A 22,176-nucleotide genomic window follows, 5' to 3' on the forward strand; every position below is an offset into this window, starting at 1 on the left:
TCACCCCCATTACCCAATACCTGTGCAAACATTTGCAGTCTCCCACCCCATTTTAGGGACGGGAAAGTGAGGTGGATAATTTAAGTCACTTCTAAAAAGCCAGACAGAAATAAGTGCCAAAAACTGCAACTGGAGATGCCAGGTCTGAGCCAGGACAATTTTAGCACACAGACACAGAATCTCCCAGACCAGCCTTCTTACACCTAAAAATGCAGATTTTATATGGCATTTTACAACAATAACAAACATGATGATTAAGCACTCTGTTGAAGTTGAGCTGGCATGTTGGCAAAATTCTTTCAGCTGTTCTTTGCTCATAAAAAGCAGACTTTGCAGAATTGAGAGTTTCATGGATATTTTCCGTTTTGACAAACTTCAGCTCAGTAAATTTGCAACCCCTCCAAATGTTTCAGGTTGGCATCCTCATATAAAAGTAGTTCTGCATTTCCAAACCAGCTTGATATTCCTGCCTCCACTTCTTCATTGCAGGGGAGTGGTACAGACCCTCCCAAGGTGGTACTGCTTCTCTCTTCTATGTGCTCTGACAGGCAAGGGAAGAGGTAACTGAGTACACAGTAAAAACATTAAGCTATTAAAATATTATCACATTTAAAAGTCTATCACAAGCACCATATCTAAAACCCACTGAAATTAATGGACAACTTGTACTTCATTGCTGCTGTTTCAATCTCTGCAAACAGAGAGAAACCTCTGTGCCTACACCTCCAGGTCATTCTTTGAAGGGGTTTTTTTCCCCCACCTGTAACAACTGGAGTATGAAAAGTAAACGCCGAAAGTCTGGAAGGCAGTTAAAATGTCTTTTCAGCCCTTGCTCTTCCTGGCTGACATATTGCACTTTTCCAGATGCTTTGCCCACAAAGATGAGAATTTTAATTCGATGCTGTTCTATTCTACTGCTATTCAGCATGAAGTGATGGCATAAAGCGAGTCTTTCATCAAAATATTGAAATCAGAACAAGATCAGAAGGAAAAAAAAAGAATTTGTCATGTAGAAAAATGAACAGAAAACCAGTCCTAGAAATATGATGGGAATGTATTTTCGTATAGGAAAATGTTTGTATTTATGCACTTATGTGCTTAAGAACAATTGGTATATCTGTCCACCATGTCACAGTTTTGAATGTTCTTTTTTGGAGGCAGTTAGCCGTCTATTCAAGGTTTCTGTGCTCACTTTAATTTCCCCATTTCTCCACCCACCTGAATCTGACACTTCGACATCTTTGCTTATTAGAATGAAAATTCAACATTTAGAAAGGCCAAGCAACAAAAGGTCAAAAACCAGCATGAAATCTATATGTTGAAGAAGGGATCGTGGATGTTTACACAAAACATAAAGTTTCATATTTCTATAGTTTTAAACAAAAAAATAGCTGTGATGAGATACTAATACAAGTTTTGAAATATTCATCACCATTTTCTTGCTCAATTTGAAAAGAAATTGCTTCAGCACTCAGAACTGTGGGTAGATATTGAATGGCATTATGTCTTTTAGTCTAGCACCTCGCCGGAGAAGAACTGCATCTAACACCATGCTATTATTTTATTTTAAGAATCTTAAGCAACAGCAATTTCATCATTTGAGTTGGAAGATTATTTAACAGACTAGTAGACCTTATGACTATGAAGTATTGCCTGATACTGTACCTACATTTTTCCACTTCCTAAACTTGTAGCAGTTATCAGACCTCAACTCATTCTAAACAATCCGTCCTTCCAATCCTCCACACATCAAATTATTTCACAGTGCTTAACCAACTGTTTCCCATGTGGTGCTTACAGCATGTTAGACTCTATTCTGATAAAGTACATAAAATTAATTTTGTGAGCAGGATATTCAGCTGACCACTAAAAATACAGAAACAAGAACTAAGAGAACTCTACGCCCCTTAAACTAGTAAAACAGAAACTACAGCCTGGGCATCATGTTACTGCACTGCAGAATCACAAAGATAATATTGGGAACCATATTCCACAACTGTGGGCCTTTGGCGTATGACGTGAAGCTCTCTGTCAAATTTTATTGGGGCAGACACAGGAGAAGCTTTGATATAGTGTATTTAAAATTCCAAGGGAAAATATGAAAAGTTAGGTATTTTGTTATAAGTTAGCTATTTAGGAATTTTTTTCTTTATGTTTACATAATTGTTTCACTCCACTCCAAATCACTAGTCATTCACTTTTTCTCATATTTAACAGAGAACACTCATGCTCCTCTTAGATTGAAGTATCTGAATTTTTCAATTCTAGCCAATCATCTGGAGTATAAACAAGCTCAACAAGTATTTTGACATACAAAAAACCCTTTGTCTAAATAAAGAATAATGGTTTAGAATATTATGCATTTTTAAACCTCAAAAGTAGTAGGCCAGAGCTGAGGGTAAACTTGAACTTTTCAGGTAATCTTGAACAAAAATATTACTAGAAAAACCTATCTGTGGCATGGAACAAATCTGGGGAGGGCTGATAGCAGGACCCAGAGCTGAGATTCAGCCTGGGGTTTCCCAGCTGTCCCACACGTGTCAGGCCACGTGGCTTTGTCCTCACATGGGCCTTGCTGCACTGTGGTATAGACATAGGAAGCCATGGGACAGGAGGTGTGAAAGTGGCAGGGAGAGCTGCATGCTCCACGCCCAGCGGAGAGGAACATCAGCAGCAACAAAGGATGGACCGCCTCCATAGGTACAGCAAGCTCTCGCTGCCTCCGCTTCTCTGAGTTGTTTTATTTAAACACAACTGCTCCTGTTCACCATATCAGACAAAGAGCTTACCCTGAACTGTTTTAACTACTTCATTTTGAACATGGCAGGGCAGCCAGTGGTGAGCCGTGGTGAGCTCCCCTGATCCATCCTAGGACCCAGCTTTGAAATGGAGTGGTCTTTGGCTTCTATCATTGCATCCCTCAGAAAGGCAAGAAGCTGCCTCACATGCCACCAACATCCCAAATTAGCCTCACGGATCCTGGCTCCCCTGTGTGCAAACCACAAGTAACACATAAGCACCAGAAAGTGGATTTTAAGTGGTTAAAATGGATCAGTGACCCCGGCTTGCAGGTCATTTCCCTGCTCCAGAAGCTGGCAAGCTGGGCGGTTTGGATGCCAGAGCCCTCCAGCTCCAGCACACAACTGGGCAGTACCCCACAGGAGCAGAGCCCCGTTACGACTGATCCTGATTAGCGGCTGATGGCACGGCTGTCGAAGCTGGCGTGTTATCAACGAACGGCAGCCTGGCTTATACCCACACCCCAGGGACGGGACTCCAGGCAAGTGCTGCAGAGCCTGCCCGGTCCCTACCATGGGAAAAGAGCACAGTCCCGCCGCTGCAAATCCATTTAATTGAGTCAATCAGAATATGTGAGCTATTGCCAGAAAGTCAGCCGAGGAGTGTAGAAGAGGCTCCGTGCGCATCCAGGATTACTGCTTTCAGAGAGGTCACGGGAAGGGGAGAAATCCGGTGAAGAACAAAGCTGCCACATCGCAGCTCCATTAACAAACTTCCCCACAACACAAACATCACGTCTCCTTACTCTAAACAAGTGGGGTTTTACTCTCTAGACAGCATTTAATCAGTATTAGTATGCCAAAACAAGACGTTAGTTGTGTTTTCTGAATAGAAATGTAAGTATCACGGGTTTGGGAAGAGCTAGCACCGCGAGACATCTGGCAGGGGAGAGAAAATCAAGAACAGGATCACACGAGGACCCCTTCAAGAATCACCACTTCCTCTAAATCACTCTGCCTCTAAAATAAACCTACGTTTTCCTCTCATCCAGTCATAGCCATCTGCTTTTTAGTAACTTAGAATACATTGTGATTTTCTTTATGGCAGATATAAGATCTTGAGGTGAGCCCCTCCGTTTACAGCTGTGGCAGCCCCTCTGTTTCTAAAATATGCACACTTGTAAGATGTTTTCAATTACTTCTGTCTCCCTGACATGCTGAGATGCTGCTTAATAGGAAATTGTGTTATTGTATATGTTTTAAGATTTCTAAAGCTAGATCATTTCGCATTTTCTACCCTACTGAGCTAGGAAATTAACAGTAAAACTTTATCCTGCCCTCTAGGAAGCCTGATTTAGTCAAAGACATGATCTCAGGTAGTAACTATAGAATCAGTTATTTATTTAATTTAAATAAAACCATTCTTCCAGCAGACAGTGAAGGGAAGAAATAATACGTCATGGTAAGGTTCCCAAGCCAATACTTCTCCCCTACATCCACTCCTGGGTTACTTTCCGTGCGTGTTGAAGTGCACTGCTGATCTGCGTTAAATAAGCTGCGGTAGAACAGAAGGCAACTAATTTGTGCTCCCTGGGTGCTGGGTAACTAATTTAACTCTTGCTGGCGTATAGACTATAAATAGAAAAAGATGGTACAGGTTCACATAGATAACATTTCTATGAAAGTTAATAATTCAACAGTAAGAAAAAAATTTTTTTCCCTACCTATCTGTCCTATCAGGAGTGGTGAACAGGAGTTGTGTTGCCTTTAATCCAAAAAAAGCGGGTGATGTTAGGTGTCTTCTTGTGCGATGATTTACCTGAGGGCTGACACCCTAAACACAGGGTGTGCACTCACCCCCTTGGCAACACACCTTTTCCCTCTCTCAGTCTGGTCCAGGAGGAAGCATTATCCATTTGGAACTAAAAGACAAAAGGCTACTGGGCTGGACAACTGTGCATGTCACAGGAACCATGTCTGAGAGATGACCCTTGGGAGGTGCTCATTCTCTTGGCCTCCCATGGAGATGGAGGAAAACTGGACAACTGCTTAGATGAGCTACCTAATTCGTCAGCAAGAGTAGAAGTGATAGGTCTTATTTTTCTTCAGGTGACAGGCTGAGCTCATCTCTACATGAGTTTGTACAAGCAGAACACTTCCTGTGGGCAATTTTCATATCCACCAGAAAGAGTCTTGCAAAATGTGCAAGTTGATGACAACATCCTAATTCTAACATCAAAGAGTGTTACCATCTTCAACCAAGTGGGTTGTAACAAAATGTATGCGCCAAATAGAATCATAGAATCATAGAATCTTTGGGTTGGAAGGGTCCTTTCAAGGTCATTTAGTCCAATCCCCCTGCAATAAGCAGGGACATCCTCAATGAAATCAGGTTGTTTAGAGCCCCGTCCAACTTGACCTTGAATGTTGCCAGGGATGGGACATCCACCACCTCTCTGGGCAACCTGTGCCAGTGGTTCACTACCCTCATTGTCAAAAATGTCTTCCTTACATCCAGTCTAAATCTACCCTCTTTTAACTTAAAACCATTACTCCTTGTCCTATTGCAACAGGCCCTGCTACAAAGTCTGTCCCCATCTGTCTGACAGGCCCCCTTTAAGTACTGGAAGGCTGCAGTAAGGTCTCCCCAGAGCCTTCTCTTCTCCAGGATGAACAACCCCAACTCTCTCAGCCTGTCCTCACAGGAGAGGTGTTCCATCCATCCCTCAGATCATTTTTGTGTCCCTCCTCTGGACCCGCTCCAACAGGTCCATGTCTTTCCTGTGCTGAGGGCTCCAGAGCTGGACTCAGGACTCCAGGTGGGGTCTCACCAGTGTGGAGTAGAGGGGCAGAATCACCTCCCTCAACCTGCTGGCCACGCTGCTTTGGATGCAGCCCAGTTGGCCTTCTGGCCTGTGAGTGTGAAAATAATTCCACATCCCTATGATTGGTATATGGTTTCAATTTTTAAGGGCTTAATATACAAATATAATAAAAAAATACACCAGAATGTACAAATCAAATCAGCTTCTTTTAAGACAAACGAAGGGTCAAATGTAGCTTCCTGGATCTGCAATTACTAATGCTTTTTCCACAGTTTTTGAATGGAAATTGATTGACTCGTCACAATTTGGAGTATTTTCCTTTTAGAGAATTCTTAGTTGCAGGAACCTGTATGCATCCACTGTGTTAAGGATAGTGCTATACCTATGGATGTTCCTTTTTTCAGATTCACACCTGAAATTGCTAGACAACAACTTTTCTTGCAGAGATGTAGCTTAGACCTAATCAGAAATCAGGTAATTCTGTCCCTAACAAAGGCTGTCTTAGGAAACCAAAGACAAAAAGATTACTAACACCTGATAAAAGGAAAAGCTTTCCAAAGGTGTAAATGTAGGGTAAAGCACAAAGCAAACGAGGTTGACTACCCTCAAAGTAAAGTTTATTAGGAAATAAACAGAAATGAATGATCAGTCCAACAGTAAAACAAGATACAAGCGTATGTTTGGAAGCACTGGAAAAGTTACAAGTCCCTGGACACATTAGTCTTTGGCATTTCAAGTACCCCATAGAAAAGGGGAAAGAGAAAATCTTTAGGGTTTTAAACTATTTTCATTTTGTTTATTTTAATTCATTTCAAATTAATACAAACACTAAAAGATTTAGGAGCCTGCAGCATCTCATCTCCTCTGGTGCTTCATATCACCTGGTCCCCTGCATGCACACCCCTCCCGGACTGATACCACTTGCTTTAATATTGACACAGTTCAGGCTCAATCCAGTCCTCATTACAGAAAATAGGATTTGAAACGACATTTCAGCCACGGGATGCTTCCAAGTCTGGTAGATGAGACAGCAGCTATGATCTCAGTTCTGAACCCTTTCATATCACTGGCATTATTTGATTAATTTTCTAAACTGAGTTTATTACACTGCATATTAAGAGGAAGAAGAAAAGCAGATGAGAGAGACTCTGTGGCTCATTTTAGATAAACTTCGTCCTAAACTGTTCTGGATGGCTGCAATGCACTTAACAAACACAGTTCACTGTGATAATTTACTGACTTCAGCTTGTAAGAAGGGATATTCTAAGTAAAAGCAAAAATCAAAAATGCCTTAGGTTCACTCTTAATGCAATTTTCTCTGCAACAGGGAAACCAACCCCTTCTATATGCAATGTACATTCAGCAACTGTTCATCTATTTTTAATAACATTTTTAACAATTACACTGGGAAATCAAGATACCAAACCCACAACTCAGTGGCGCAGGATTGATTAGTGAGCGCTGCACCAATTCCATTAGTCTCTGTATGCAAACTCCAGTCTGGACAATCCTGGAATGCGTCTATTTAATATCCCCCCAGAAAGAAGGACGATTTTTGGACTTACGGCTGGTTGTCCTGCTTTGATCACTCTGAGCACTGTCATTTGACTGGTTGCTGGAGACAGACGATAGGCTTGAGCTCCTGACAAAACCGAATGCTGACAGCTTAGATGCTGGCAACCGTGAATAACCTGGAGGACGAAGTCCAGACTGGCATGGCTTGGGGAGATTTGACTTTGCAGCACTTGGACATGAGCCTTTCTTAAGATCAACTGAAAGAAGGAAAAAGAAAGAAATTTTTATTAAACGAGCTAAACCGGGACATGCTGTACATTACCTGTACCACCCAGCTACATAAAATCAGTATAAAGACTGAAAACAAGTTTTAATGGCTGTTCAAATTGCAGTGATGTCTTATTCTTTGCTCCACTAAAGAGGAGTTCTGTGCTATAATTACAGCTCACAATAACTTTTAAAACGTGAAATGCAGCAAGGACCCATGAGGTATAACTCAAACTTCCAGCAAAGTAATGTAGTTCAAGTCTGCTAAGTTTTTCTTCAATGCTATCTTCTTTTATGCTGTATCCCTTTCTAATTTAATATTTGTTATGTGCCAATTAAAAGAAACTTAGAGACAAACACACTACACATAGTCTACAATTTTGGAAGCTATTGTAGAACGCCAACAATCCCCCTCAAGGACACAAGACTTCTTTGTATTCCATCAAAGAAAACACTTCTTTGAAGTTTCTTTCAAATTTTGCTAAAAGAAAATGCCCTTTTCTTCCACCAAGCCTGGAAACAAGGATGTGCCTGTAAAGTTGTACTGTTTTAACATCCTACTAGCCATTTCCATTGATGGACTTCACCTCACTATAAACCGTCAGCCTATGTGAATGACACTGACCAAGTCTTAGACAACTGCCAATAACAGGCTTGTAACAGATGAATTCAGGCAACAACAGTAATTCAACTACCATGTCTGCCTGTGGTAACCACTCACTGCTCAGCTGTCTCCAGCTTGTGTCCTAACCCATATTCTGCTGCTCATGCTTAGGCAAACTTTTCTAGGCAAATCCAGAACACAGGTCCATAAATACCCCAATCTGTCTTCATGGACAGACCAAAGCTTCGAGTTTGCTTTTGCTTGGAAGATCTGCATACCAGGTGGATCTGGACCTCAACTGTACATAAAACTTGGACAGTTTTTCTTTGTATTTTTGACAATATCAGACTCCTGTTCCTTGTGGAATCCTGAGCAGCAAACATACAAAAAAATCCCTCCAAAACACAAAAACCGAAGTTCTCCAAAAGACGATGCTACAGTCATCAGTCAATCAGCTAGTCATCAGGAGTAGTGGGTTAGGAGACAAGGCAACATTAAAACTACCAACATATTCTGCCAGAAAAGGCCACAAAGTCACCCCTTTTCCATTCTCATTTGGGGAACACTATTTGTGCATTAGCCTGACACATACTTCAAAGGAAGAGTGAACATTCATAATAAAAAGGAAAAATAGAAATTAACTGCACAAGCATATGGGCTTCATATTATTACAATATTTAATTCTTTTTTAAACTATGTAGGTCACAGCCTTATTAATTTTAATGAAGCATTACACTTTGAGACTTCATAGAAAACAAGACTAACTCCTTTGAGCAGAAAAATGTTATGGGGATTTTGAAAGATAGTTGTGTACCTCATCACAATAATAATACTAAGCTTTGTTTAACAAAACTAAGCCTTTTCTTCTGAAATAGAAATATGTGTAACACCGAGCTTAAAAGAGTTTTGTTATCCTATGAAACACAGCACTATAGAAGACATTAAAAAATGCTCCTTGCTCAATGAATAATTTATACACTATAGACTCTTAAAAAAACGCATTTTTTGTACCCACTTTTCAGAAGTTGAGGTCTTTATTAAGACACAAGGAGATGAATGTCTGACTGCAGCAGCTCTACCATCCCAGAGGAAGACAGGCTGTGGAGAGTAACCCAAATGAAACTAACAAATATCTACACCGTGAAATAAAAGACTGTTAAAATCCCTGTTCACTTTTTTGGCACCAACAGGGACAATTTTGGACTTGATCCTCAATCTGGCTTCTTCTGAACTATGTGAAGATGGGCTCGGAGGTAGCTGTGTGCTCCAGGTGCAGGGAAGAGCCATGCAGACACATTAGCACAGAGAACAGATAAGCAGTGATGTTTACCACCACTGTTTACTGCTAGGCTTGTGCAGCACTGCTTTGACACTGGTCTGTTAACTGGTTTATGGTTATCTGCAAAGCACCATCAAGACAGACATCTTCTCTCCCCACTGCCGGGGACATCCACGTCACATCTAAAGGACTCCGCAGAAAAGTACTACAGAACCTGACCTCAATGTTTCCCTCAATGCTATCAACACACCTGACATTTAGTGTGAATCATGTTAACTGATTTTCATCTAGGAACAAGAAAAAGTGTCCAGCGGAAGGCTTTAAGAGTCCCAAATGCTAGAAATGACATGCTAATCATCTTTTGGATAGAATCTCTCTATTTGAGAGGACTAATACCTTCCTGCGTTAACAGCTGCTGCATGGCGGGACTCAGTCTAAAGCTGGACTTTCACCATGGAAGGATGATCCTGTGCTCTCTCCCTTCCACAATCAGATTCATCATGCCCCCACCAATGCTGATACAAGCACTTCAGCAGTATTTTGGATGGGCCAGACCATCTTGCTTACCCAGCTGGCTGCACAGTCTTACGTTTGCTAGTGGCTGGGCATGGCCAAACATCTGCTTCTCCAGCTACCTAAAGGACTAATTACACAAGGGCAACTGCGTGTGATAAAAGGCACACAACTCAGGCACACTCTGGAAAATACTCTGCTGTGTTGCAGCGGTGACAGGACCAAGCCCAGGTAGCCTCCAGATTTGAAGCAGAGGTGAGTAGCCATGGCAACCGGCTGCAGGAGCAAGGAACCTGCCCGGGTCAGCAGCAGCAGGGAGAAGGTACAGGGCTGCCTCTTGGGGGTTTTACAGGTTTCTGAAAAATGCACCAGCAGGCCTGCACTACAGAAGCTGAGAGTCGAGATTCCTTTTTCCTAAGAACCTCTGGAAACTGAGGTGGAGGGAGAATCTTTCCATTTTAGAACAAAAAGCTATAAATATCACAGATTTCCTGCAACAGAATAGGGGAAATTCCACTGGGGCAGGGGGGTGAGTGGTTAGAAATGTTTTTGTTTAAAAAAACATTTGAAATGTTCTTGCCCTAGGAAAGTGAGGTTCACCTGGGACTCCCAGGTCCCCCACTTAACCGCAGGGATGCCCACACCGAGTGCCCAGCTGTCCGTTCTCTGCCCTGCCCTGTGACCAAGCGCTTGCAGCCCGCGGCGCACCAAACACCACTGAAAAAGAATTTCCTTAAAACCAGAAGGTTTTTGGTGACAAATTGCCCAGCCATCTCTACCTCCTCTTCAAAATAATTCTCCCAAGTCTGAACAGAGGATGCAGTGGATTTTCTCACACTTCCGTGCATGTTTCAGTTTGTGACTTCAATTCAAATTTCCCCTGAACTAACAATATTTTGTATCTTGAATTCATCATCATCCTTAAATCATTTTTCACTTCTCTTTGTAATCCAGCTCTTCTGTACCATGAGGACCTGGGGGCAGGACATTATCCTCATCAGGGATGCATTCAAATCCTTAAAGCTAAGTCATTTTGTATCTTCTCTCTCATTAAAATACATGAGACAACAGCCTATTGTACGTATTTTCTGTTCTAGGTATCATCAAATTTCACGATGGATGTTCTTTCTTTATTTCTGTTTCTTAGAAGTATGGAAACACTCCTGCAAATAAGGTCCGGGAGTTCAAAACAAAAGTTGTTTTAATGAGCAGCTTTCATTTTAATAAAAATCTGCCAAAATAAGCTTAAAAAATTGGCAAAAAATCTTTCCAGCTGTCTCACTGCCTGAAGCTAATTATAGAATTAAGTATTGTTGTCTGTATGGCACACAAGCAATTTTCTATGACACTTCAAGCTGTTCCCAGCTAGAAACATGAAAACATTTTGAGGTAGCAACTGATTGACACAAACCAGATGTGTCTGGGGAACCTTAAGAAAAGTCTGAGCTAGACTTCTTATGTGTCCCCACTGCACGTGAATCGCATCTCTGTGCACATGTATAACTAAAGAGCAATCTTCATGCGACTTCTCTGTGAAATCTGAAGCAGGTTTTAGCTGAAACAAATGAAAAGTTAAAGAATCTCTAGTTAAACTGAGTAGCAGTTCAAGACTTCAGCTCTACTTGCGATTCAGGAATCCTTGGCACACCTTTGTTTTCCTGTGATGGGTCTGAGGATTTTTTTGACAAGCATTTCCCTTAAAATTTTATCATTAGGTGTCATTTTCTCCCAGAGCTTACTTTCTTTTATAGGCTGCTCTGAACATCATTATTCTTGTTTCATATTGGGGAATCTGGGGCAAAGTTGTTACCTGCAAGGTTATGTAAGCAGGGAGAATACAAGCAGAGTTAACCCACCTGAGTTAACTCAAACTTTTATACCTTTGGAGATTAAAAACAAATCGTGCAAGTAAGAAACTTATTCTGTTGCCGCTACCTCTGTGGTTTCCCTGTTACAAATATAATGACTTCTCTCTGAACAAGAACTGAGGAAAGGGGCTTTACAACAGAGGATTTAATGATTTACACCTAAGCAGCAGTGTGCAGGTTGTGCCCAGCTCCCCTGATGGTCTCTCATCCAAATACTGTCAAGCCGGGGACAGTTCAGTTCCAAAGGTGAAACACTTCTGAACATCATTGCTGACATCAATTAATTTCTGATCATCCAGTCCACTGTCATATGGTAGGAAATGCTCATGTCCTCCTGCTTCAGATTTAAAAGCCCAAAAAAGCTGCTCTGTGCCTTCCCAGCTCCCAGGCAACCCAAGGCTGGTTAGCATGTTCTCACCAACCCAAGAATTCGTCAGCTCACCCTTCATTCAAACCGCAAACATCCATGTTTGCTTTGTAGCTGATGTGAAAAGCAACAGCATCCCACAGAAACTTCCAGCACAGGAACAGTCAGTGCCTGAGCCACACTCTCGGCGTTTTCCACCGAAAGCCCAGAGCAGCAAGAACGCTCCTTTGTGCACTGGAGTCACGTCGCATCCGCTCAGCTGCTACTCATCGGCTGCTCAGACGCAATGATGCTTGGCACTCCCCAGGGATGAGGCAGGGTATGAAGAATTTGCCTGCTGCTGCACGCAGATTGTTGCTGATACTGTTCTTATAACTGACAATTTGGTACAACAGTCAGATAGACAACCCTTCTCATATGGTGCCTTTTGGTTCTTTTAAAAGGCAATAATCGCTGTGAGCAGAGAGGTGGCATATGGCTAAGTCTCGAGGATGGTGACAATGTCCTTAGCAAAACTCTGATGAAGAAGTGTGCGTCTCCCTTTAAAACACTTGATTTTTCTTCATGAAATACAGTCAGATTGCTCTCCCAGAGAGTGCCAACTGAAAACACTGCAGATTAGTGGGGGATAGAGAACATTCTCCTCTCTGAAATCTCTCCTTGTCACCTCTCTCCTTAAAAAATTAAGAAGTTTGCAGCTGAAATTGAAGTACCTCAGACTGCAAACCTCTAAAATAAGCACACAGCTGGAGCAGCAGTAATACAACACTTCAGGAAGTAACCTCAAAACCCCTTTTCTACCATCAAATCTCATTTACTTGTTCAAGTATCAGGTACTCCTGAGAACAAACATGAAAGCAAAGCTTTCCCACCAGGAGAAAGCTGTAGACATATGGTAGCATTCATGATGAAATACATTATACATTTGCAAATACACAAATAAATGCATATAATTGTGAGTGTCTGAGTAAATCAGAAACACTGCTGTCCTGATCAATATATCAGTTGTATCAACAAGAGTTGATTTGCTTAGAAATGAGAGGAACTGCTAGACCCTCAGGACTGGCAAATTTAATACACAGAGAGGTGATAAGGAAACAACATTCCATTAACTCACTCTTTGAGAAAAAACCAAACTACTGAACAAATGTAGAATTAAGTGAAGTTAATGAGTAGAATTAAGTGAAGTTTTAATGACGAGATCTCTGTTATACTTTTCAAAATCAGAGATTAATCCCATCAAAATAATCAGCTAATTAATGCGAATCCTAACACACTTGCTCCAAGAAGTCTTTATAACCAAGTAAAACGCATTCATAATTTATATGTTATAGACACAGTATCCTTCAGTGCTTGTTTTGAATTACAAGTTTCCCATAGAAAGAGCAGTTCATTTACATAAAATAAACAAATGTTAAGCTTTTGGAGACACTATTACACCTTTAAATACATCACGATTCAATGACTTCCTATCTTACCTACAGTGCAGAATGCTTTCTCTTACAGTCAGGCTGCTTGCCGGACCCACCCGAGGCGAAGCATCCCCTAAGGAGCAGCACTGCTCAGTGAGGAACCCGCAGCCAGAGCCAGCACGTGTCCTACGGATGAAGAAGGATCACTGCTCCTGTCATATTTTAGGCATCACACTTGGAGGTCACGCCTGTGGGATCATTCATTATTACTTTACTTTCTGCTTGGCGAGTCTTAAAATTAACAAAGCCCTTAATGTACTTGCAGTCCATCAGAGCAGTTCAGGGATTTAATTATCAATTTCTTCAGAGTCAGTTTTATGAGTATTATTATTGGTAGTATTATACACAGGCCAAACCACTCCGCTTATCGGTGTTGCTTAAGCAGACTTCTACATTATGAATGGCATGGCAAAAGAGAATAAAATCCTCCTTATGAGGCACTGCTTCCGTCCTCGATACCATGCCATGGCGGTTTCAGTTTAAAGGCCTCCATGATACCTTACGCTTTGTCATGGGATGGCAATTGGCTAGATCCTTCTGCGTCCATTACCCAGGGACAGGACTGAAATCACTAGGATTAGAAACTGGATTAAAAGCTCAGGCTCGAGCTGCAAGAGATGCTGATTAGCAGTCTTGAAGGCAGGACCGGTATCCTTGAGAGAAAAATACCTCCTAGTCCCCAGCTGCTTTTGCTGCAGTCAGCCAAGCCCTCACACCCCACAACATGCATGAGTAAGGGGCTTACCAGCACCACTTCCAGTATACTGACCGTATGCTCATGCGTTTTGCGTGCTTATATTTGTGAATATGACTCCGTCAAAGCTGTGTTTTATACTGTTTCTCAAATATTGCATCAAAACCAATAATGCAGATTAAAGTTTAATACCACAACTAACCGTCAAATTAAGGGTAAGTGGTTGACAGAAAGCTGAAAATGGTGTTGGGTACCTTAAAACAATTGGCTAGATGGTGCCTGACCCTGCTCTGAGCCCCACCAGTCACCCTCACACCAGCTCTGGCAAGCCAGGGGCTGCTGTCCCATCCAAGCTCTACACAGCAACCAGGGACCCAGCTCTGGTCTGTGTTCATGCACCAGTGTGGACACAGCCGCAGGAACCAGTTCTCTGCTGTCCTTCCACTCCTTTGCCAGTCTTGTCCTGTCTGCTGTCACTTGAGCCTCTTTCATGAGCTATTCATTCTTCTTAAAAGAAATTAGTAAAGATGAAAAGACTGGTATGCTGACTTATAAAGTTATATGTTTCTGAGAGAAAGATCAAGCCATTTGAGGTATACAAGGAAAAAGGTTTTGTACAAGGAAAAGGTGATTATAAGCCAATCTTAAATGGATAGTTGGGAAATAAAACGTAAAAAATAAAAGAATGTAAAGAAACTAATATAAGGTATCAGAAATACATGACAGATCAATAAGGGGAGACGCTGAATCAACAGAGAGCAATGGGAAATACTTTGCAACAGAATAAGACATTACAGGAAAATTAAACATGTTCTTCATCTCGCAAGGAAAAGGGAAGGTGAGATGCCAGCAGTGAAAACAATGTGTCCTGGGGTGGACAGTGAAAAACTAGAGACATTAGCAACCTCTCCAGAACAAGTCTTGGATAATTCAAAATCAATAAAAACAGTGAGAGCCCAAAGATCAGATGAGACACACTTTGGGATCCTGAAAGAGATGGCAGACAGATTATTGGACTGCCATGAGATATCTTTAATAGCATCTTTGAAACAGCAAGGTAGCAATAGACCAGAGAGAAACAAACAAAGTAACAGTCGTAGGAAGGAAATTATGGAGAGCTATGAATTAAATTTGACCTCCAAAGCAGACAAGGTCCAAGAAATAATCGGTGATAAGATCAAAAAACTCCAACTTTTGAGAAATCGGAAAACTTTAGGAAATAGGAACTTTAGTGGAATAAGAATCTCACTGACAGCTACTGCAATTTCCTAATGCATACTTCTCTTTCACTGGCATTTTTAAAGTCAAGATTACAGACAATAAATAAGACGGATAGGCTGATACTGTTTAGATTTAGGATGTCACATAATATAGGAAGACAGTCAATTAATACATACAAAACAAGTTCTTATATGGATAAAAAATGGCTAAGGAAAAGTCATGTATGCAGTCATCAATGATGCAGGATAATTAAGCTGGATGAATGAAAATCAAGGCAATGTTCATTTCCAAGGATCAGAAAAGACAGAGAGTTTGTTAATAGGTCGTGTTCATACATTCCTCTCAAATCTATGTGCCAGAGTGGCTCCTGTTACGCAATGGCTTACTCTACTCACATCCTGAACTTGCAGCTTCTTGCAGTTTCATTTAAATGTAAAATATGACCCCATGACTCTCTGCACCTGTATCCCCATGTTCGGTGCTGACTGAACTCAACTTACAGGGCTGAACTGGCATTTACTGCCCAGCATGCATGCATGCTTGGAGTCTTAGAAGTCACACACAGCTGAGCTTGTTCAGCTTCTGATAATGGCATCAACATAGATGTCAGGCATTGGAACAGGCAGCCCAGGGAGGTGGTGGAGTCGCCATCCCTGGAAGTGTTCAAAAAACGTGTGGATGTGGCGCTTCAGGACATGGTTTAGGGGACATGGTGGTTCTGGATTAATGGTTGGACTTGATGATCTTAAAGGTCCTTTCCAACCTAGTGATTCTGTGATTCTGTGAAACTCCAGATGCAGGGTTAAATAACAAAGGATAGCGGCAAGAGGCACTGTGTTACAGCAAACCTTGATTTTCTGATAAGCCCCAAATCCTGGCAACTGTGTTACTCACTCCCAGGGTCAGTTCACTCAGGGTAAGTGACTCATTCTGACCCATTTCTATTCCACCTCTAATTTTCTTCTGCAGCTAGTGTGGAGAAAGGTAGGCTGGGGAGAAAGTAACAGTCTTCAAATACCAGCAAAGAGGAGAAAGACCCCACACCCACTCCAGATAGAAAATGAAGTTGTAACTAAGGGGATTAGCTGAAACACTAGGGAAAACTTTTAACTTGAAAGCGGGTAACGCATTGGAGCAGCCAGCTTTCAGAGGCTGCAGGATCTCATATTGAAAGTTTTTATACATAGTTTTTCATCAACAGGTTAAATAAACATCTATCAGAATGAATACCATCCTGGGGCAAGAGGAGGGACCATATGACCTCAAGTCATTACTTTATCCCTTATGACTATGTTTTAAAAATCTCCGCAGACTCATAGGCTGTTAAACAGCTGCTATGTTTCATGCTGGCAATGACTGATTTTCAGTTGTCTCTGAACTTGCTGCTGCTTAAATGCACATTGTTAAAACCTCCAAGCTTTTCCAGTCTACCACGGAGTGTCCTGTAGAAGTAACTATTATCTCTGTCTTGTGGCATCACACACTTCTTCTGACTCTTCTCTTGCTTTTCCCTCCCCTCTAATTCTGCCCAGGGTCATGCTGAGCTGGGCAGTAGCTGGGAAGAAAAAGGTATTAGAAATGTTGTCTCCAAAGATCTTCAGAGAATCAAGGTCTCTGCTGACACACCTGAACACTGCTCAGGCTTTCAGAGCACAACATGGTGGGGAACATCATATTCAGATTGAACAATGGGGTCTTCCTGATGGAAGAAAATGTCTCATTATCTTCTTATTGCAGGACAAAAGCAAGGATTTTTCAGGCATTTACAAGGAGGAGGAAGATAAAAAAGAGCACAATGAGAATTATTACTGAAATTGATTTTCCTTCTTTGGCAATGACCTGTTAAACAACCTTCGTGCAAGACCCAGACTCCCTAGTCAGCCTTGCCTCAGGATAGAAAGACACACCTCAAAGAGTGCTGTTGGAGCTTTGTAGCATCAAGTCAAGATACTGCTCATTTTGTGATATTTCTGTCTGAAAAAAAAAATCTTATTGGTGACTACACCCAAAGGAAAGGAAGTTCATACTTTACCTGAAGCATCAGGATGATAGAGGCTGGGAGCACTCGTTATTTCTCCTTGCTGATGGAGACAGCTACCTGAGGATCTTTGACTTGCAATGAGAATCCTGCTTTTTGCAGACGGTAACCTGGACACTGCCCCCAGTCCTAACTGTGGCTTGAGTATCATGGCAGATCGATAAAAACTTGGTGGGACCTCATAGTGAGTATATGGTGGAGGACAAAATTCATCTTTTGCAGGTCTTTCCCCAACCTACAGAAAAATCATTATCATCAGAGATATCATGCAATAAATCAATAAAAGCAGAGAACATGGAGCTCTAAATTGCTTATAAAGGCTGATATTCCCTCCTTGTGAATGTGGACTTCAGAGCACTGCAGACTGATCATCACTTTCAAAAAGTGATGGTCTTACCACGTGAAGCGCTCTCCACAAATACACACATTACAGTCTCAAAACCCAATCAAACCTAAGTAAAGAACTGGTACCTTCCCAAAAAGAAAATAGACAAATAGAAGATCTTCAATTAGTAAAAATGAAGTTACTTTTAAGTCCTGAAAGGTTATGTTATTTACAGAGGTAGATACACCAAGAGAGTGTGTAAGTGGAATTTTTATTAGAAGTTATTTAGAATATTCTTACTGAGATACAATTTTGGGGGAAGTCGGTTTTAACTTTGATAGTTAAAAATAAAGCTGAAGGTATTTTAAGTTCATTTTATCAGAGAAATGGTATTGTCAAATCCTTTGTGTGAGAAAAAAAAACTCTATATGTTCTTACTGCAAAATGTTCATTGTAATCTGTGCCCCTGAAGTTCCTGAAGAGAGACCTGATTGTGGAGGTGGGCACATTTCTGTACGTTACATTTTCAAGGGGCTGTTGAATATTCCAAATCAGAGCTATAAAACCCAGTTGCCCATTTGAACCGGAGAAAAAAAGCAAATTTGTAGATGTGAAACGCTTATTGTTTATCACAAAATAGATAAAATCAGTGACAAATCTCTCAGTCTTGTTATGGGTGTATACTGGGAGGGCAGCACAGTAAGTCCCAAGCTGGAAATGTTTCCAGCAAACTGGCTGTTACCAGAAAACTTGCAGTCTGAGAATGACCCAGTTCCCCAATTCAGCCCTTGCATTTTTCTACTCTCAAGCTGGGCTCTGACTCCCACTTCACCGTGCTGCTTCGTCACTCAGGACAAGGGCACAGAGCAATGTCACTAGCTTTACTCTCTCTCATTTGCAAAGAACCATTTGCTCGTCGAGGTAGAGTCCAACTGCTTTACTATTTTCTTACAAAATGTAAAATCATCACAATCTAGAAAGGACCCATGAATGTTTCTTCAGTGCATCTCATTTAGGCCAGAGGAAAAAAAGGGCTTAGGAAATAGGAAAGCTGAACTAAATTTGTTTAAAAATTAATCAAAAAAGTGCCACAGGCTACCTAGGAGGAAATATAGCTGCCAATTAATTAACTCTGCTGTAAGTTATGATGCATATAATATGCCAAATCAATTTCTATTTAGCAATTATAAGCATTTTGAATATGCACTTCAACATTGGCTATAAAAGCTTTGATCCTAGCTGCTTCAAGAGCTTTAACCCTAATTTAGTAAATCTTTACTATGCTAAAAGAGAAAAGGTTGGCCTTAAACTATTAAATATAGAATCCTTGAGGCCTCTGCACAGGAACTAGGAGGGCAGATGTAACAAACACCGAGCATTATATTTTTGCTCTATATTTTTTCCTTTGTTTGCAGTCCTATTTCCTGCCATTAGATCTTCCTGTTTCCTTTTTTATTTTACTCCTATGACCTATTTCTTCAAGTTAGGATGCAGGTTTTTACTGTATCGATGATTGTCTAGGCTTGGGCTGCAGGAGATGTTTACCTTCTTATTTTCAACTTCTGGATATGAGATTGTTTTCCTGAGTAAGATTCAGTTATTTTTTTCTCTCCCTAATGAATTTATTTCAGTCAGATTCCACTAGAAACTTCTTATCGTTTCATATTTAACTGGCAGTGAACATACCAATGACAAGTAATTCAGTATAAGGAATAGAGAAAAATCTTTAAATATAGAAACCACGCTTTTTTTTATAAACTGGGTCAGCTTAGCCAAACCTTCAGTCACCTCATTTTTTTTCTTTATTGACAGTATGCTACGAGTAACACAGAAGGGCAACAAACATGCACACAAAAACAATCAATCACAAGCATAAAACATCTTCTCAAGCTGAGAGAAGTGAAAAGGATTTAGAATAGAATCATTTAGGTTGGAAAAGACCAACTGTAATTTACCCAAATATCTCTCAAGAAATAGATGCTTTTTTTGAAGAGACCAGTTTTGGTGGACATAAACTTGCTATAAAGACACATTTTTTCTTTTCTATTTAACGGTGAATTCATGAAGTGTAAAATTCAACTGGTCTTAGAATCGTGTGCAATTATTGATTATAAGGCCATTTTAAAGCTCTTCAAAAGATATGGATTAATATGAGACTTGTTAGCATCCTGTACTAGATTTTTGGTCAAGGGACTTTTAAAGAAAAGATCTGTTGCAGCCTGTCAACTAAAAAACAGCTCATCTCAGAGTTTATTGTGTGTGGCTGTCTGCTCATTCCCCACTCCCTCCATCTAATGAAGTTGTCCGAAAGAGCTGGAAAAGTCTGCAGCAGATACTTGGGGCATACAGGAATTTCCACAGGCTGGGTAATCCTGAGCAGAGCTGGCAGCATGGCCAGCAGGTAAGGATGCCCAACACTTCCCTTTGTGTTACTCTGTTTATAACATCATCAAACATTAATGCCTCAAGCAAGAATTTTCTTGTCAAGTACCTGCCTCAGGCCACTATTTGGGAAAAGAGTCAGCGAAATCAGTCCAGGCAGTTCAGATAATGAGATTAGCAGGGAAAAATGCTGGTTTGCCTATGTATAAAACAAGTCCCTTACCTCTTTTTCCCCTACAGGCCTTTCTTTTCAACAGGCACTCTGGAGCAGAAAATGTCCATGGTGGGGAACAGCCCCAAGGGGGTGGCTGAACAGGGCAGGTGCAGCCTTGGGGAGGCAGGCAGGAGACCTGGTGATCAGCAGACCTCCTCACCTCCTTACAGACCCTGCTGGAACCAGGGCTCTCAGCAGCAGTCGATAAAGTAGGCAATAAAGAGAGCCAAGAACCACTCTTTGGCAAGGCATGGACCATATCCATACAGGTAAACTCTCATTCTGCAGACCAGGCTGGTCACGTCCACACTGGTCCTTGGGAACAGCTTCTAGGTGGGCACAGCGGCAGAGGTGGACACTGAGCTGGGGAGCATGGTCCCAGTCCAGCAGTATGGACAACCTTGTGTGAGCCTTGGAGGCCATACCCTCCCACTGTTCAGTTCACTAGCATTGCTACAGCCTTTGGGTCACACGGTTTGCTCTGTTACTTCCCACAGAGGTAACTGGGAACATGAAGTGGCCACAAATTCCCACTGGTGCTGAGTAGAAGAGGCTGAGGTCCACATTGAGTTGGAGAGCCCACATTGTGATGAAGCATGTGAACAGCAACGGTGTGCCCTGGACAATGACTGCTTTTTTAAGCATTTCACTTTGAGGGGTTTTCTACCTTTTTTTTTTCTGGACAAAGACAGGCATGAAAGATCTACCTCCACACCATGCCGAGGTTCCAAAGAAAAGCACTCAGGGAGCTGCCAATGCCACAGGCAAGGCTGCCCATTTAACCTTAACTCAACTCCATTATGGACGCAGTCTCTAAGCACAGCTGGACTACCTTCGTGCCTCAGCTGGGATTTTTGTCTGAGCTGCCCTTACATGGACTTTAGCACAGGCAGCTGAAGGAGCCCTGCAGGCTCCTCACTGCATGGAGGTAGCCCTCGGGTCTTCCTCAGACAGCTCTCCAAGCCTTGCCTTGGAGTCCCCTGTCCAAGACAGCACCTTCCAATTTTTTCCAGCTCATGGCACCCAGAGGGGTAGTTAATTGTTCCTACCATTAAGCTAGCTGAAGGGTGCCTAGAGATTACAGGTCTGACTGACAGCAGCTATTAACACTCCCTATCATAGCTATGTAAAGAGCTATAAAATGCTAATGCAAGCCCTCCAAAGCCCAAATTGGATGTGTGAAATAGGGCAGACTGCGTTTTTTTTCCCCTCAGAAAGGTAATGCAGGGTATCCATCCTGCCCCAGCATCTCCTTATCTCCAAAATCCCTGAGTTTTCAACACTGTCTCTTCACCAGGTGATTTTGATCTATCTCAACTCACCCTAATGGCTTTCTTTCAGATTATATATCAGTCATCTGCTATGAACCTGTACTGTGCACAGCTGCTCTTCTAAGCATCTGTCCACTTCCATGGATCAATCATTTTCCTTTCTCTTGATCTATATTGGAGCTAAATCAGTCCCCTTTACATACCCCCAACTAGCAGGGGACTAAGGTACTTGCTTTTAGGGTGGCAGCCCGAAAGAGCAAATGCCATCCCCTGCTATCAGCTCCTGACTCCTGGGCTAATGCAAACTCGTTATACAAACTGCAGTTTGATTGACTTTTCCTTCCCAGCCTCTCCTCCAGGCAATCCAGCTTCTCTGAAGAAATAGCTTGCTTGAGTTCAAATCTTCTCTCACTGAAACACCTACCCAAAATCATATTTCTTGGAGGAGTGATGGAAGATGCTTTGGATCTTATCCAGCCCATAAGTGTCCTCCTTCTAACCCTAGTCTAGAGTAAATCATGCTGCAGACTTGCCACAATCTGGGTCCTTCTTATGTTAAGAACAGTCCTCAGTGGTGCACAGA

General features: G+C 41.7%; 1 protein-coding gene across 1 annotated transcript in view; it reads right to left on the reverse strand.

The window, feature by feature from the left end:
* The window catches only part of MTUS2 (microtubule associated scaffold protein 2), a gene marked incomplete at both ends in the record, with an annotated part of 209,258 nt that overhangs the window by 183,317 nt on the left and 3,765 nt on the right, over nucleotides 1-22,176 (reverse strand). Inside the window, 2 exons of the mRNA XM_082008931.1 lie at nucleotides 7,129-7,335; nucleotides 17,396-17,636. Coding sequence (XP_081865057.1) covers nucleotides 7,129-7,335; nucleotides 17,396-17,636 — 448 coding nt within the window. The remainder of the gene's footprint in view (nucleotides 1-7,128; nucleotides 7,336-17,395; nucleotides 17,637-22,176) is intronic.

The sequence above is a fragment of the Phaethon aethereus genome (genome assembly GCF_964289735.1).
Source record: "Phaethon aethereus genome assembly, chromosome: 1".
NCBI lineage: Eukaryota > Metazoa > Chordata > Aves > Phaethontiformes > Phaethontidae > Phaethon > Phaethon aethereus.